The sequence below is a fragment of the Lacerta agilis genome, chromosome 9, assembly GCF_009819535.1.
Source record: "Lacerta agilis isolate rLacAgi1 chromosome 9, rLacAgi1.pri, whole genome shotgun sequence".
Taxonomy (NCBI): domain Eukaryota; kingdom Metazoa; phylum Chordata; class Lepidosauria; order Squamata; family Lacertidae; genus Lacerta; species Lacerta agilis.
The window spans coordinates 66,709,784-66,726,061 of record NC_046320.1 but is presented as its reverse complement, the minus strand read 5'-3'; the positions used below and the strand labels follow the sequence as shown (position 1 = coordinate 66,726,061).

At 43.8% G+C, this 16,278-nt stretch overlaps 1 protein-coding gene across 1 annotated transcript in view; it reads left to right on the top strand.

The window, feature by feature from the left end:
• CTNNA2 (catenin alpha 2) overlaps nt 1-15,886 on the top strand; it is a 519,756-nt gene extending 503,870 nt beyond the window's left edge. The window contains 2 exon segments of the mRNA XM_033160941.1: nt 14,631-14,655; nt 14,658-15,886. Of these exon segments, the coding sequence (XP_033016832.1) occupies nt 14,631-14,655; nt 14,658-14,917 (285 nt within the window). The 3' untranslated portion in view covers nt 14,918-15,886.
• The last annotated feature ends 392 nt before the right edge of the window (nt 15,887-16,278 follow it).

The following is a 16,278-nucleotide window of genomic DNA, read 5'->3' as shown; positions in this document are numbered from 1 at the left end:
ACTTACACTTTCTCCTATTTAAGATGGATTAGACCAGGTGTGGCTAACCTTAACTATGCAGATGTTGCTGCACGGCAGCTCCCATTAGTCCCAGCCAGTACGGTCATTGGTCAACGATGACAGGAACTGGCCAATGTTTAGCCACCCAGCTGGAGATAGTCTGTAGTTGCCCCTTCTCTCCAGTTTTGCTTCTACCTGATGTATTCTCAGGAACATTTAGGATTCCAGTGCAGTCTAAAGCTTTCGTAGGGTGAGCTAGCCTGGGGTATGTGTTTAAGCAATTGTACTGTTTGTTTGTTTGTTTGTTTGTTTGTTTTTGTGAGGTTTCTCACCTGCCCTTCACCATAATGTCCCAGGGAGGTTTACAACAGTACAGTATAAAATTGTAAAAGCAGATAAAACCTTTACATACAAATCAAGTAAAACCATCCAGAGTGGAACAGAACAGAAAATCAACAAAAGAGCTGCGGACACACAAAATAAAATATGTTAACAGTCAAATGCCAGGTTAAAGCATATGGCAGGGACTATACAATGAAGGTGCCAGATACTCTATGGGTAGGGAATTCCACAATGTAGGGACTGCTACAGGGAAAGCCCTCTCCTGGGCTGCCATTCCTCCATGTCTGAGGCTGGGGTGGAACTGCAAGAGAGCACTTTCTGCAGATTTTGATACCCAAGGTCAGCGGGGATGGAGGCAGTCTTTCATATAGGCTGCCTAAGTCATATAGGGCTTTCAACACCAACACGAGGACCTTGGAATGCAGGTACTGAGTGCACATAGACCTGACAATAATCCACCAAATGCTTCCTCTGTTGGACTATATTTATACCATTGGGGACTACTCTGTGAGCAATGAGTTTGGGTACCACAGCTTATGGAACCCAACGACAGAACCAGCTGGCATTAAGCAGATCAAATGATAACAACCTGGTGTTTTTGTTTTTTTGTGAGGGAGTGGGTGGGATACACACTTAGACTTCAATATTTGATAGCAAGTCAGTAGTTGAAATTCCTCCCCGGTCTACTTATTTTGTTGATCTCGTTTAATGTATAGTACAAGCACCATAAATACATTGAGCTGAACAGTTTGTTCCAAAGAGGTGCTTTGAACTACTTAATCCCTACTCCAAGCATCTTGGTTTCCAGAAGCAAAAGTTACATTGCAACATATTTTGATATGTCAAAGTGGGAAGTGCAGCTGTTGCCTTGCATTAGAATACATTGTTGTGTGTCTCTGCCACTTTTCATAACAAAAGAATGTGATTGGAGGAACTAATGGAAAAAGTGGAAGTACTGGGAACCTTGGGAGGAAATGACCATGTCCTCTTGGGTTTCATGATACAAAGCCAAGGCAAGGCCGAGTGTAGTCAAACATGCCCTCTGGGCTTTAAGAAGGCCAACATCAAAAATCTGAAGGAACTACTGGATCAGGTCCCATGGTCGAAAATACTAAAAAAAAAGGAGTCTAAGATGGATGGGAGCTTCTTAAAGATGAAATATTGCAGGCACAAATACAGACAATTCCAACGAGAAAGAAAAGTGGGAAGCATCAAAGGAAACTGCTGTGGCTGCATAAGAAGCTTACAGATGATTTGAGATTTAAGAAATATAAGAAATGAAAGCAAGGGGAGATAAAAAAGAGTATACACAAGTAGTCAACAGTTGCGGGTGAATGTGAGGGGGGCTAAAGTTCATCAGACTTGCAAGAGAGGCTTTAAAAAGTGCTCTCGGACGGTTCTTCATCATCCTGGAAAAAAGTGATGAGTGGGACACCATTGGTGTTGTCCTGTGCCCATTGTTGTGTTCAGTTTTAAGTGCCACAATATAAGAAGATATTGACAAGCTGAAGTGTGTGCAGAAGCGGGCAATCCAGAGGATCAAGTGTATGGAAGCCAGGCCCTATGAGGAACAGTTGAGGGAGTTGGGTATGTTTAGACTGGAAAAGCAGAGACTGAGAGAGATATGAGAGCCATCTTCAAATATCTCAAGGGATAACACATGGAAGATGGAGCAAGCTTGTTTTCTCCTGCTCTGGAGGGTAGGACCTGAACCAACAACTTCATGTTACAAGAAAGGAGATTCTGACTAAACTGTTTGTGACAGTGGAACAGACTCCCTTGCGAGATGGCAGACTCGCCTTCCTTGGAGGTTTTTAAGCAAAGGTTGGATGCCTACCTGCCATGTATGATTCAGTTGAGATTCCTGCATTGCAGGGTTTTTGGGGATCCCATCCAACTCTGCAATTCTATGATTCTGTGAGTGAATCCATACATCTCCATACAAAGTGAAAGTAACCACAGAATCCCTTATGCTTCCTCCTTTCCAGGCTCCTTCATTTCAGTGTTTTAGTTTGAGTAGATTGCATTATGCACAACGGCTATGATTAGACATGGATTTAGCATTTCCTTTCCTCTTACTTCTACTTAGAATAAAGGAGTCTCTAGATGTTCGATCTTCGGAAGATCTGGCCATTGTGCAGTGTGGTCTCTTGTCAGGATGATAACATGCAATAATGAAACTTGCAGGGAACTCATCTTGTAAACATCCCCTTTAAAAGCATTTCCTTGTACCAGCTCCAAATTTCCTCTTCTGAGGCTTGAACCCATCGCTCTTGACATTTCCATCATAGGCTTTGGCCAGTCATCACTCACTTTAAAACAACATTTTAAAACCACACATTACATTCTGCCTTTGTCTGTCTGTAGACTTCATCAGGCTTGCACCTGGAGCAGGAATTGTAAATGCCTTGGGCTTCATATTCCTTCATGTCTTCTAAAATGCAACTTCTGCGGCTCCACACACACACACACCGCCCCCATGGTAAAGCATACACTCTGATAAATGCGTATATCATTGCTTTGGGCGCAGATTTTGTGGAATATTTTTTGTGGCAGATTTTGGGGAGCGGGTGGCGCTGTGGTCTAAACCACGGAGCCTCTTGGCTTGCTGATCGGAAGGTCAGTGGTTTGAATCCCCACAACTGGGTGAGCTCCTCTTGTTCTGTCCCAGCTCCTGCCAACCTAGCATTTTGAAAGCACGCCAGTGCAAGTAGATAAATACCGGCAAGTACTGCTGTGGTGTGAAGGTAAAAGGTGCTTACATGCGCTCTGGCACTAGTCATGGTGTCCTGTTGTGCCAGAAGCAGTTAAGTCATGCTGGTCACATGACCCAGAAAGCTGTCTGTGGACAAACGCTGGCTCCCTCGGCCTGAAAAGCAAGATGAGTGTCGTAACCCCATAGTCACCTTTGACTAGACTTAACCGTCCAGGGGTGCTTTATCTTTTGTGGAATTTGTGTATCAGATGAGATTAATAATAATAATAATAATAATAATAATAATAATAATAATAAATTATTTGTACCCCGCCCATCTAGCTGAGCTTCCCCAGCCACTCTGGGCAGCTCCCAAACAAATGTTAAAACAATACAGCATTAGATATTAAAAACGTCCCTAAACAGGGCTGCCTTCAGATGTCTCTTAAAAATAGGATAGCTGCTTATTTCCTTGACATCTGATGGAAGGGTGTTTCACAGAGTGGGCGCCACTACCGAAAAGGCCCTCTGTCTGGTTCCCTGTAACCTCACCTCTCATAATGAGGGAACTGCCAGAAGGCCCTCGGCGCTGGATTTCAGTGTCCGGGCTGAATGATGGTGGGTGGAGACACTCCTTCAGGTATACAGGACCGAGGCCGTTTAGGGCTTTAAAGGTCAACACCAACACTTTGAATTGTGCTCGGAAACGTACTGGGAGCCAATGTAGATCTCTCGGGACCGGGGTTATGTGGTCCCGGCAGCCACTCCCAGTCACCAGTCTAGCTGCCGCATTCTGGATTAGTTGTAGTTTCTGGGTCACCTTCAAAGGTAGCCCCACGTAGAGCGCATTGCAGTAGTCCAGTGGGAGATGACCAGAGCATGCACCACTCTGGTGAGACAGTCCGTGGGCAGGTAGGGTCTAGCCTGCATACAAGTTGGAGCTGGTAAACAGCCGCCCTGGACACAGAATTAACCTGCGCTTCCATGGATAGCTGTGAGTCCAAAATGACTCCCAGACTGCGCACCTGGTCCTTCTGGGGCACAGTTACCCCATTCAGGACCAGGGAGTCCCCCACACCCGCCGCCCCCTGTTCCCCAAAGCAGTACTTCTGTCTTGTCAGGATTCAACCTCAATCTGTTAGCCGCCATCCATCCTCCAACCGCCTCCAGGCACTCACACAAGACCTTCACCGCCTTCACTGGTTCTGATTTAAACGAGGGGTAGAGCTGGGTGTCATCTGCATACTGATGAACACCCAGCCCAAACCCCCTGATGATCTCTCCCAGTGGCTTCATATAGATATTAAAAAGCATGGGTGAGAACCCAGGGGTCTGAACACTCATCCCCCAACACCACTTTCTGGACATGGCCTTGGAGAAAGGAGTGGAACCACTGCATAACAGTGCCCCCAGCTCCCAGCTCCTCTAGGCAGTCCAGAAGGATGTTATGGTCAATAGTGTCAAAGGCCGCTGAGAGATCCAGCAGAACTAGGAAACAGCTCTCACCTTTGTCCCTAGCCGGCCGGAGATCATCGACCAGCACGACCAAGGCAGTTTCAGATGGAAACACAGGGGAGCAGTTTTTGCTGTTTTGACAAAGAGAAAATGTTGCTCACTTGCTCGATCCCTGAAAACAAGTCACAAGCTAGGGAAAGGAATTTTGAAGTTATGTCTCTCATGCAGTTAACACTGGCTAAAATAATATTGCCTTCCTTCTTCCACAGTTGCAGCTTTCTTGCTGGCTTTCAAAAGCAGGAGCTCTTTATTTTTGACAACTGGGCATCTTCTGGAATCCTTCCCACTGAGTACAAAGCAAAGGGAACAGCAATTGTCAGGATCCTTACCCCTTGCAGAATTTGTGACCGATGCAGGGAGGAAAAGGCAGGATTTAAGCATTTCTACCAGGCCAGTCACAGCGGGAATACTTGCCATACGAATAGTTCGGCAGCATTGCTGCATCTTTGCTCACATTGCACATTTCCTCTCAAAGTGTTGGGGTGTTTGCTCTTACTGCAGCATATTCAGGGAATAAAAGTCGACCTGGGATATAGGCCAGTTACTTATTAGTGACATTATGAGGTTGCCAGTTACACCTGGAGTCTGATTACTACAAATGGATTACTTCTAATGCACATGTATCCATTTTTTTTAACCCAGAATGGTGGAATATTCCATCTCTTTGCTCTTTGGCGCAACAAAACCGCAAAATGCAGCACCCAGGAAGGACACAGGAAGACTCATCAGCCTGTGTCACAGACAGCTGATGAAAACTGGTTGAGCTTCATGGAGATCCATGTGACTGATGGGGTGGGCAGTATATCAATAAATTGTCTGGAAGCGATGTGAAGTTCAGATTGCGATAGCGATTTCAGAATGGCAATATATTGAGGGAGCTTTAAAACAGAGCATTCGTGCCCAGCCACCGGGAAGGGCAATCGCTGGGAAGGGCATGCTAGAGTTTTCACTGGGAACCGGTGCAAGGGGCCATTGCTGCTCCTGCCTACTCCCTCCCTCCACAGCCCAGGACCACGACATCATAATATATTGGTATATTCCGATGGTTGGCTTGTGATATATTGTAATATCGCCCAGTCCTCGTGACTGATGGGATTGCCACAGTATGTCTTCTCCCTGTTCAGATGCTACAACCAGCTTGTTCTGAGTCTGGTGGCATATATTCAGAAGCGAACTGGTGGCATATATTCTGAATCTGCCTGCCTGCCTGTTTCTCTAATATATTTATTAAGTTTCCATTTTGTACTATTAAAATACATTCACATTTTTCACATTGTTTGTTCAAATATCCTGTCGACCTCCCTCCCTCCCAAACTCATGGTTACCTTAATACTTTTTTATATCATAGCATTATATACTTCTTCCTTTTTACATTTATGTCCTTTCCATTGTCAAAAATTTTAACCAATATGTATAAAGATCTGAATCTCAAATTTAGCATAGTATGAAAGTGTGTGTGTGAAGAAGAAGGAGGAGTTTGGATTTGATATCCCGCTTTCTCACTACCCGAAGGAGTCTCAAAGCGGCTAACATCTCCTTTCCCTTCCTCCCCGACAACAAACACCCTGTGAGGTGAGTGGGGCTGAGAGACTGCAGAGAAGTGTGACTAGCCCAAGGTCACCCAGCAGCTGCATGTGGAGGAGCGGAGACGCGAACCCGGTTCCCCAGATAACGAGTCTGCCGCTCTTAACGACTACACTACACTGGCTCTCACACTGGTGTGTAAGAGAGAGAGAGCTTTGTGAGAATTCCAGAATATCAAAGCAAATGGGTTGTGTTTAGGGGCCACTCCAGTTTCACGCTGTGAGAATTCCAGAATATCAAAGCAAATGGGTTGTGTTTAGGGGCCACACCAGTTTCACGCTGCAAAAGGTCAGTCTACACATGCACCTGAATTAGATGATAAAACATTAAGGTAGTAGAATGGACTGCACCTTTTCAGATGCAGTCCCCAGACAAACTCCCTTCAGAAAGAATATTAGCAATCGGTGAGAAAGCACTGGTGGTTTTCTAGCTACAGGGATTTACTTTTTTTTTTAAGACAGGAGAGCTGCCTGTGTAGACCTAGCTTTTGAGCAACCTCGGGAATGCTGCAGAATTGCCTCGTGGGTTTCTCCTGTTCAAATGAGCCACAGTTCAGGTGAAATCCTCCTGCCAGGTGGAGCAAATTCTTGCAAGGTTGCCGTGATAGATCTGAGAGCCAGTGTCTGTCTGCTTTGTGCTGGATTCTGTAGCCTTGTTGGCACCCACCCAGAGTGGCGGGGTATAATAAATTTATTATTATTATTATTATTATTATTATTTATTATTACGTCTATTTCACCAAGAAGGGCAGGCTCCAGGTGTGTGTGTCTTGGACCAGCTGTCAAAGTCCCTTGTGCTGGCTGTTGGGCATTCTGCATGCAAGAAGTCCCAGAAGATATGCAAACGCTTTCCTTGTAGATCTGTTGTTGAGAGGGAACCATAAACATTGCGTATATAATAAATACAAAATATCTGGAATACAACAGCTTGGGAAAGGCAGATGGACACATTCATTTTACTTTACTGGTGCCTGCTCCCATCTTCCAGGATGAGGTGGAATGGGATTTTTAAAATGTAAGTTCCCAAAGGAGAGGTCACATCTGATTCTTACCCCACCAAAATGGCAGCTACCCCCAATCTATATTCCCCAAGCTCTAAGGCTGCATTCTCTCATTTCAGCCTAGTTTAGAAAGGATATTTTAATGCCATTATTTAGGGTCGTTCACACCGCCTTGTTTTAAGTGAGCAGATTTATGTATCAACCGGTCAGATTTAAAATTAATATAATTAGAATTAGCTGTTAGGAGCAATTATTATATATTGAAAACTTAGGTGGAACAATATCTATTACTTCTTCAAGGACTCTTTCTTCAGTTAGATCATTCACGGGACTGAACTAGAATTTTAAGGCATATTTAATTATCTTTTATGATTGCATTTGTGCCTCATTTTCCCCCTCCCCAGTTATCATAAATTAAATATCTACTTATATTAAAAAGAGAGTTTCATGCATGCAAAATGAGGTGCAATTTCTTTTTAATTTTATTGTTTAAAAATTACGTTGGCTAAAGCAATTAAATCATTCTGTTGAAGAAATGTATCTTTTTGAATGCAAATGTGCGTACGATATGTGCTTGCTCAGGAACACCCTGTATATTTTGGGATTGTCTTTGATATTTGTCATTTATTTAGTTCCCTTCCACAGTGAAGCTAACAGCCAAGCCGTTTTAAGACATCAATCTATGCTTTCAGAGTCACAAGTATTTCTGGTGCACAGCTGTCTACAGCTTTTGCAATGTCTGTTGGATGTTATCTGGAGAAAGATAGCATTTGTAGGCCACATTAAAATTCAGAATTCGTTAAATATACAAGTAATTTTGTTTGGGGGTCCCAGTGGTTTTCTTACTAATAATTGAAAAAATGCAAATGAGTGCAACTAATCAGTGGATTGGCCAGCAGTACTACCCAGTTATCTGCCGTAATGAATTAAAAATGCATCACGTCCAGATAAGTAAATTACTTTAAATGGGATGAGGTGGAAAAATGAAGGAATGGAGAAAATAGATTCTTCCTCCCCGCCCTTTCTAAACTTAAAACATGCCTTTGAGTCATGGCTACATACCAAGAGGAGTGATTTTTTAATGCTCCCTTGCAAAACGCTCTTGTAATTTGATTTTACCAATATAAGTTTCTCTTCTAGTATACTGTTAATGACTCAGACTTGGTTTAAAGTAAACATACATTGAGATGAGATGGGAATTAACTTAAGTAAAACCCTTAAGTACCAGGAAAGCCTGCAGCACATCTTGTTGTTGTTGTTTCTACTTGGAGAAATTTTTAAAAATCGCAGTAAGGAACAGGCTGAATTTCACCCTGACGGGCTAGTTTTCATATTTGCAGGGGTTTTTTTGGGGGGGGGGGTTAAATGTAGAGCACTTAAATGTGACACTCCCTGCATAGTAGTGGCATAGTTCAGCCAACTATTTCAGGATCAATTCATTCTACAGCATGGGTGGATTCAGTCAGAAAGCGGGATGGATGCAAATGAATCCCCCAGTTTGAATTTCACCTATGACAGTGAATTCTGGAGGGGGCCTTAGGTAAGCCATTGTTAACTCTGCCTGAGCAACTGAACTGTAGCATGGAAAGAATAAATACCAGTCTGTCTTATATAAGGGACTTTAAGCTGCATTTCATGTGCTGTAAGCTGTGATTCTCAATCCTAGACGTGGCTGCAGGTTTGATTGTTGCAGGGAACTCTCGTGTGGCCTACGGGCGGTGTCCATAGTCCACTTCAGGAATTGTGTATAACAGACTGCACGGCCATGCCTTTGATTCCACTTCATGACTTCTTCCAGATTTCCCTTGCTCTGGTACAGAACATCTTCAGGATGGTGGGGATGTTTGGAATTTCAAGAAAGTTCCATGGGCGCCCATCAAAATGGCTGCCATGCAGGGCACTACGGAGCACACTATGGCTTCCACATCTAAAAGAGACAGGACCCCAATATATTTTTTGGAATTATCAGGAGAGAGTAGGAGTCGTGTTCATCTATCTTTTTCCACGAACATGAGTATTAGTACTAGCTACAGAGCATTCCCCCTCTCTCTTACCCCTGGGTAACCTCTGTGCGGTCCACAAATCTGCTTCTGAGGGCTGCAGAGGGGAACCCAAAATAGATTTAGGGGCTGTGGATGGAGGAGATATGGTGCTCATTCCATTGTGCAAGGAGAAACCTTTGTGCTGATAAACGTTCACCTTCACGGCATGTTGAATACAACTAAGATCTCCCACTTGAGAGACTCTCTGTTCCTTCCCAGGTCTGATGGTAGCTGTTTGCATATAACATAATCTCCTTTTCAAATGCAAGCTATTGTTTCTTTGCTATTATAGCTGTCATAACAATGTAACAAAACTTTTTATTCCTTGTTGCCATCTGCAACACCCCCCACTTGCCTGGGAGTTGCGATGCTTGCTCATTTAAATGCAGGGCCTCTTCCTCTGCTGCAAGCTCCAGTCACGTTGACACTCCCAGTAGTCAGTGCAGTGCATAAAATCAAATCCCTTAAAAGGTCTAAAGAGCAGTACACGTGCACAACAAAAAGGGGTGTGCTACTGGGGCTAATTCAGAAGTTGCAGGCTTGTTGGCTCCACACCAGCGTTGCAATGTTGCACAAAACCTGCTGAAATTTTGCGAGTCTCATCCAAACCTTTTAGAAACTTTTTTTTAAATCATATTGGAAGCATTTCCCCAAGTCTAGCTCAGTACGGTTCACACTGACTGGTAGCAGCTCTCCAACATTTCATGCAGGGGATAAGTGAAGTGAAGTGGCTATTAGCCCCAAGTTGTGGGGCCACCCCTTACTGGAGCTAAGCAGTTCTGGGTCTGTTTGGCAGCTGGGTGTAAGGTTACTGCCTGGCAACCACATGTACTTTGCCTTTGGTTCCATTATGAAGGAAAGGTAGGATAGAAAATGTAAGTCCGGGGAATAGTAATGATGGCTGCCCAACTCTGTTTGGTACACCAGCTGAGACCCAAGCTGCCCATGCGCTGTCTTGCCAGTGTTGCATGCCTGGTTATCGCCCACATGGACTACTGCAATGTGCTCTACATGGTACTACTTTTGAAGGTGACTTGAAAACTACAACTATTCTAGAATGAGGCAGCCAGACTGGTGACTGGGAGTGGCTGCCGGGACCCCTAAAGGATCTGCACTGGCTCCCATTATTCTTCCAAGCACAATTCAAATGTTGGTGCTGACCTTTAAAGCTCTAAACGGTCTCAGCCCTGTATACCTGAAGGAGCGTCTCCATCCCCATCATCCAGCCCGGACCCTAAGGCAGAGGGCCTTCTTGGTAGTGGCGCCCACCCTGTGGAACGCCTCCCACCAGATGTCAAGGAAATAAACAACTACCTGACTTTTAGAAGACATCTGACGGCAGCCCTGTACATTAAGGGAAGTCTTAAATGTTTAATGTTTCACTGTGTTTGATGTTTTAGTTTGTTGGAAGCTGCCCAGAGTGGCTGGGGCAACACAGCCAGATGGGCTTGGTATAAAAATAATAACAATTATCATCGTCATCATCATCAGAGGCACCATGCACCTGAAAATCAGCCATAGGGGAACAACATCAGGAAACAGTCTGCTTATAGTCTTCATAGAAGCATCTGATTGGGCATTGTTGGAAACAGGACATGAGATCAGATATGCCATTAGCCTGACCCAGCAAGGCTGTGTGAATTGGGATCACAGCCTGTGTTTTCCATGTGGGTCCTTATCTCACATTGCCCAAACACATCAATTACTAGCAGGTTTTATTCATTGGAATAGAATAGACACAAAGGCAGTTGTTGCTACATCCCTTGCCTTGAGTTGAAACCCTTCAGCCTCAGTCATCCTAATCCATGGATAGGCAAACTAAGGCCCAGGGGCCAGATCCAGACCAATCGCCTTCTAAATCCGGCCCGTGGACAGTCCGGGAATCAGTGTGCATTTACATGAGTAGAATGTGCCCTTTTATTTAAAATGCATCTCTAGGTTATTTGTGGGGCATAGGATTTCGTTCATTATTTTTCCCCAAAATATAGTCTAGCCCCCCACAAGGTCTGAGGGACAGTGGACCGGCCCCCTGCTGAAAAAATTTGCTGACCCCTGCTATACTACATGGGATGTTAGTCATGCTGGCCACATGACCCAGAAAGCTATCTGCGGACAAAGGTGAGATGAGCACCGCATCCCATAGTCAAGTTTGACTGGACTTAACCATCCAGGGGTCCTTTACCCTTTTTTACCTTCATACAGATTCCCATTTCAAGGTGAAATGTCTTCATGGAAGATCCTTAGCATATGCATATTGCCTTTGTTCAGTCTAGGTTTTTCATGGCCCACCCTTACAGGGTTTCTTCTGCATCAGCCCTCTTTGACCCCTGTTATCCCCTCCCCAAGGCAAACAAATTTTAGCAGGAGGGCTAAGTAGAATCAGGGATGGGGCGAAGGCTCCCAGTTTGATGCATGCCCAGCTTGAAGTCCCATTCAAGGCCTCCTATCATGTCTGTTTCTTTCTTTTTCTTTTTCAATTAATATACCATCATTTTGGGACCACTCCTTGCCTGGCTGTCAAGTCAAGCCAGTTGCCTTCAGCAAATGTACCAGGCCTCAGAAGAATGTTTAAAGGTACAAGTCTTGCTGCCTGCCTGCTCTCTCTGTCTCTCTATACTCCGACACCCAGCGCTTGTTGCGAATGAGCCATTCAACATCCTGCAATGTTTGATGGCAGATCTCGGTGGTAATTTAAAATATCCTAATTTAATAGCGTATGATCGGCTATTTGCCAACAAACACGCAAGTTGCGTCGTAAATCACACTGCGGAATGGTACAAGACCATTATACCGGGCGATATATCATGGCTCTCTGTTGAGTTGGCATGTTGTTGCCATTATAATGTTACTATCCATCTTAAAACTTGTTTTTCTTTCCAAAAGGGAAAGATGGAAAATAAGCGTCTGTTTGTGTGGGAAGGGGGGAAATGTTCTTGAATCTGGAGATTAAAAATTAATTACCAATCTGAGGGATGCATGACGATGAATCATTTTAACCAATTAATTTAAGGTCCTCATAATTGTTGGTACTGTAGGTAGGTTAGTTTTTCTCTCTTTCTCTGCCCCCTCATATATCTATACAGCTGTGAGGAACTCTGGAACTATGGACTTTAAAAAAAAATGTTATTATAGCTTGGCAGCAGGCCTTTACAGCAGGAATGTGGAACCCAAGGTCCAGGGGCCAAATTAAACTCCCCAGACCTATGTAAATGGCCCTCAGGACTCTGCCCAGAGTATGAGCCATGCCTTGAGCCAACCCAACTTTATACCCTCAACCCAACTTTACACCCTCCCTGAAGTTTTTTTACTACCGGAGTGGCGTATCGTGTGTTGCCAGTGCCCGGGGCAACGTGGAGGGGATGGGGTGGGTGGGAGGGAAATGAAAAGAGTACACATGAACATTCAACTGCCTAATGGCATCTGTGTCACCCAGGAGATCGCAGCTGCAGGGATAAGAAAAGAAGAGTTCTTCCGTTGTCTGGTTAGGTCACTTCTTGGAAGAAGCCATTTTCAATAGCGCCCAGCAACAAAAGCATGCAGCTGTATTGAGGCAGCACCGGGTGCTGAAAATTTGCACCCCTAGCAAGCACCCCTGTTGTCCCCCCCCCACTACAGCACTGCTGCCTGAGATGTGTCCTTCAACTCTGAGAATGCCTCTTGCTTCCCTGTTTGTTAAGAATGCTGAGACATTTGGAGATCCCTGTCCCCCCCCCCCACAGCTACAGGTTTTCAGAGTGGTTAAACAATTCATCTTCCCAGGGAACTCTAGGAATTGTAGCTTTGTGGGGGGACATAGGGGCGCCCCAACTGCTCTCAGCATCTTAACGTAACTACAATGTCCAAGAGTCTTTGGGGGAAGAAGCCATGACTGTTCAGAGTAAAATGATACACGTGCAGGGGCCTTTGGTAGTTCTGCTCACCCTCATGATGTGCAGGAGGGAGCAGCAAATTATTTGCTCTGTGAACGGAACTGCCGATCATGTGGCGAAGTCAAGAATCTAAAGATAATGGGGAACCAGAGCTAACTGGTATTGCCACCTCTAGTTTGGTCAGAGGTACCTCAAGACCTTCCGTGTGCATATTTGCTAAGTTTTGCATCCTGCATAAGTGTGCACAGTTAGGTTGTGACTTGAACCTCCTGTTTCAATTGCTGCTTTAACTTTTGCAAGTGCTTTACTGCATATTTTTAATATGGGTTTTATTTTTAATAAATTTCATACTGCGTATTTTAATATGTGTGATTATTTTCACGACTGGTTTTATACTTGAAATTGCTTAGAAGCTATCTTGGCAATTCAGCGGTATATAAATGTAACCCTCATCATCTCAACTGGGTGGGATATTTTCTGGTTTTAATGCAAATATGTGCAGGGAGGTGTCGATAAGTCATTCTGTAAATTGCTTTGAATTTCCCCCTCCCCAAAAGAGTGACTAATAAATTTAGTAAAATACAATCCACATCAACTTGGGGGGGGGGCAGCCCCTTCAAACATTTTATGGGGAGTGGGAGGCAAAGGAACCTCGGCACCCAGGAGTTAACTCCTATGCCTTCTGCTTACTGCTGAATCCAAACAAATGTCAAACAGGTTTTCTGTGGCTTGACATTTGTTCCGATTCAGCAGTAGAAACATAAAATCACAGTGTTGGAAGGGAGTCTGAGGGTCATCTAGTCCAGGAATATGCACCTGTCCCTTATGGGGGTCGAACCAACAGAGCAGTGGGTTTTCCTGGGGAAAGTAGCAGGTCAAAATTAAAAACCTCTTGGAACTATAAACTACAAATCATGGACAAATCACACCCTTTCAGCCAACGATTTCAGGGTTGCTGGGAACAATACCTTTCAACCACCAAACGTTGAGTAGACAGGAATGTTTTTAAATTCCTCCTGAAAGTCCATAATGAGGGAGGGAGACGCATCTCACTAGTGGGCCATCTTCTGAGAGTGTTGTTACGTGCATTTGCCAGAATTGTGTCCGACTGTTCTAATATTACACATTTTGGCCATAATGTTGTGAGTCGGGAATAGCGTCTTAATATTCCAGGTTAATAACAGTCTGGGCATTGCATCAGTGCATGGTTTACTTTTTGCTTTAGAGCAAGCAAGATCAGGTTTTTGGTGGGCACATGCAAAACTCTTCTTTATGATCCAATTAACCTGGGAGAACTTCCACTGTCTTGCTCTGCATTGAAATCACTAATGTATAATGAAATCATCAGTCCATTGGCAATGGTGCATAAAAAGGTTGGGAAACATCCCATTATTTCACGCTGTACGAAGGCAGCTCCATGTGTATGGCAGATTGGCATATATCAGTCTGTATGTCTTTTATACAGAGGTTATTTATGCACAATACCCTCTTCAGCAAGACAACCAGCTCCACTCCGTGAACATTACGTTCCTCCAACCCAGGCTGTCAATAATACTCCTTTCGCTTCCTTTCCTTTCCCCTAGCTTGACAGTGCCACCTCCCTCATCCAGCAGCTAAAAACCTGATGAATGCCGTGGTCCTTACTGTGAAAGCTTCCTATGTGGCTTCGACCAAATATCAGAAGGTCTACGGCACGGCTGCCGTCAACTCGCCTGTTGTGTCTTGGAAGATGAAGGCGCCGGAAAAGAAACCTCTAGTCAAGAGAGAAAAGCCGGAGGAATATCAGACGAGAGTGAGGAGAGGTTCTCAGAAGAAACACATTTCTCCGGTACAGGCTCTAAGTGAATTTAAAGCGATGGATTCCTTCTAATTCACTAGGCTTCAACCTTCGAGGGGTTTTCTATTTCCTTCCTTGTTTCTTTTTGTATGCGTACCTGCCGACTTGTATTCATCTGGCATGGGGGAGAAGAGAATAATGAAGCAGTTTCAATGTGCATGCAGCCCAAGACTCTATTAAAGTCATTAGACAGTCCGCAGTTTCCCTTTCCAAAAGACACGTGGCGATTCTTAAGTTAAATGGAGGTCCATCATGCTGACCTTTGTATTTTCCCCCAAGAGTATAAAATAATGATGATGATAATTATAATAATCGGCTCCCCTCCCAAAAAAAATTGTATTGTAAGAACCGTGGTGGGGGAATGGGAGACAGTCAACTCTGAAGAGTGGAAAGCAAATCCTTAATGCATGTAAGAAACATTAGGTTGGCAGGTATATTATAGGTGGGAATCCTGGAAATGGTATAGACCATAAAACCTGTATTGCTTTTGTTACAGTGTAATCATGTAACTAGCCAATATGCTTGGATGTGTGGCCCGGGTAATGAGACAATTTTAACTTTGAGTCAACTTCATTATGATATGTGGATTTTTAACCAGGATGATTAAAAAAAATTAACATTCTTTAACTCGCATTTTCTTTCCTTTTTTTGTTTCTAGTAGTGTTAATGATGGTTCTGTTTCAACGATGATGACTTGAACAAAGTTTTTCTCTTTTTAAATTGTTTTATTTTTGCCAATTGGATTCTTTTTTCTGGTGGAGTATGAAGCACAACTTGGTGGTTGACATTGCCTTTTGTATTATTATTATTATTATTATAATTATATTATTATTAATATTAATATTATTAGAAATAGAAGAACCGGTGATGGAATGTGTAGAGACATGGAAACTGACACATGTGAGAATTTAGAGGCAAATGTGTAGGTGTAGCTTTGGATTACAAGGTATCTGATATACCGTCGTAACCGCTAACTCTCAATAAACTTATTTAACCTTGGAATTTGAAGTACGGCTCATTATGTTCAACTTTTCTGCTGTTTAACTTTAAAATATCCTCTCATCCCAACCCCGTTCTCTGATATTGTGCTTAAATTTGGCAGCTGGGCTGTCAAATTATTTTATATTGACATGTCAGTTGGAGTCTTGGAAGACAAGAAGGAAATTGCTTCCTCTCCTCCTTACACTCTTGCCTAACCCTTGGCTCTCCCATCTGAGTGTGGAAATCTGTGCCAATACAGTGAAGAAGATCTCACTTCTGTGCAAATGTGCTTGTGCAATGCTCATGCAGATCTAGGAGTCACAGAAGTTGGCATTTGTACTTTTCAAGGCTAAGGAATCAACTGCTAAGAGCTAAGATCACTATAAGGGATGGTGGAATCTGGTATTCCTTAC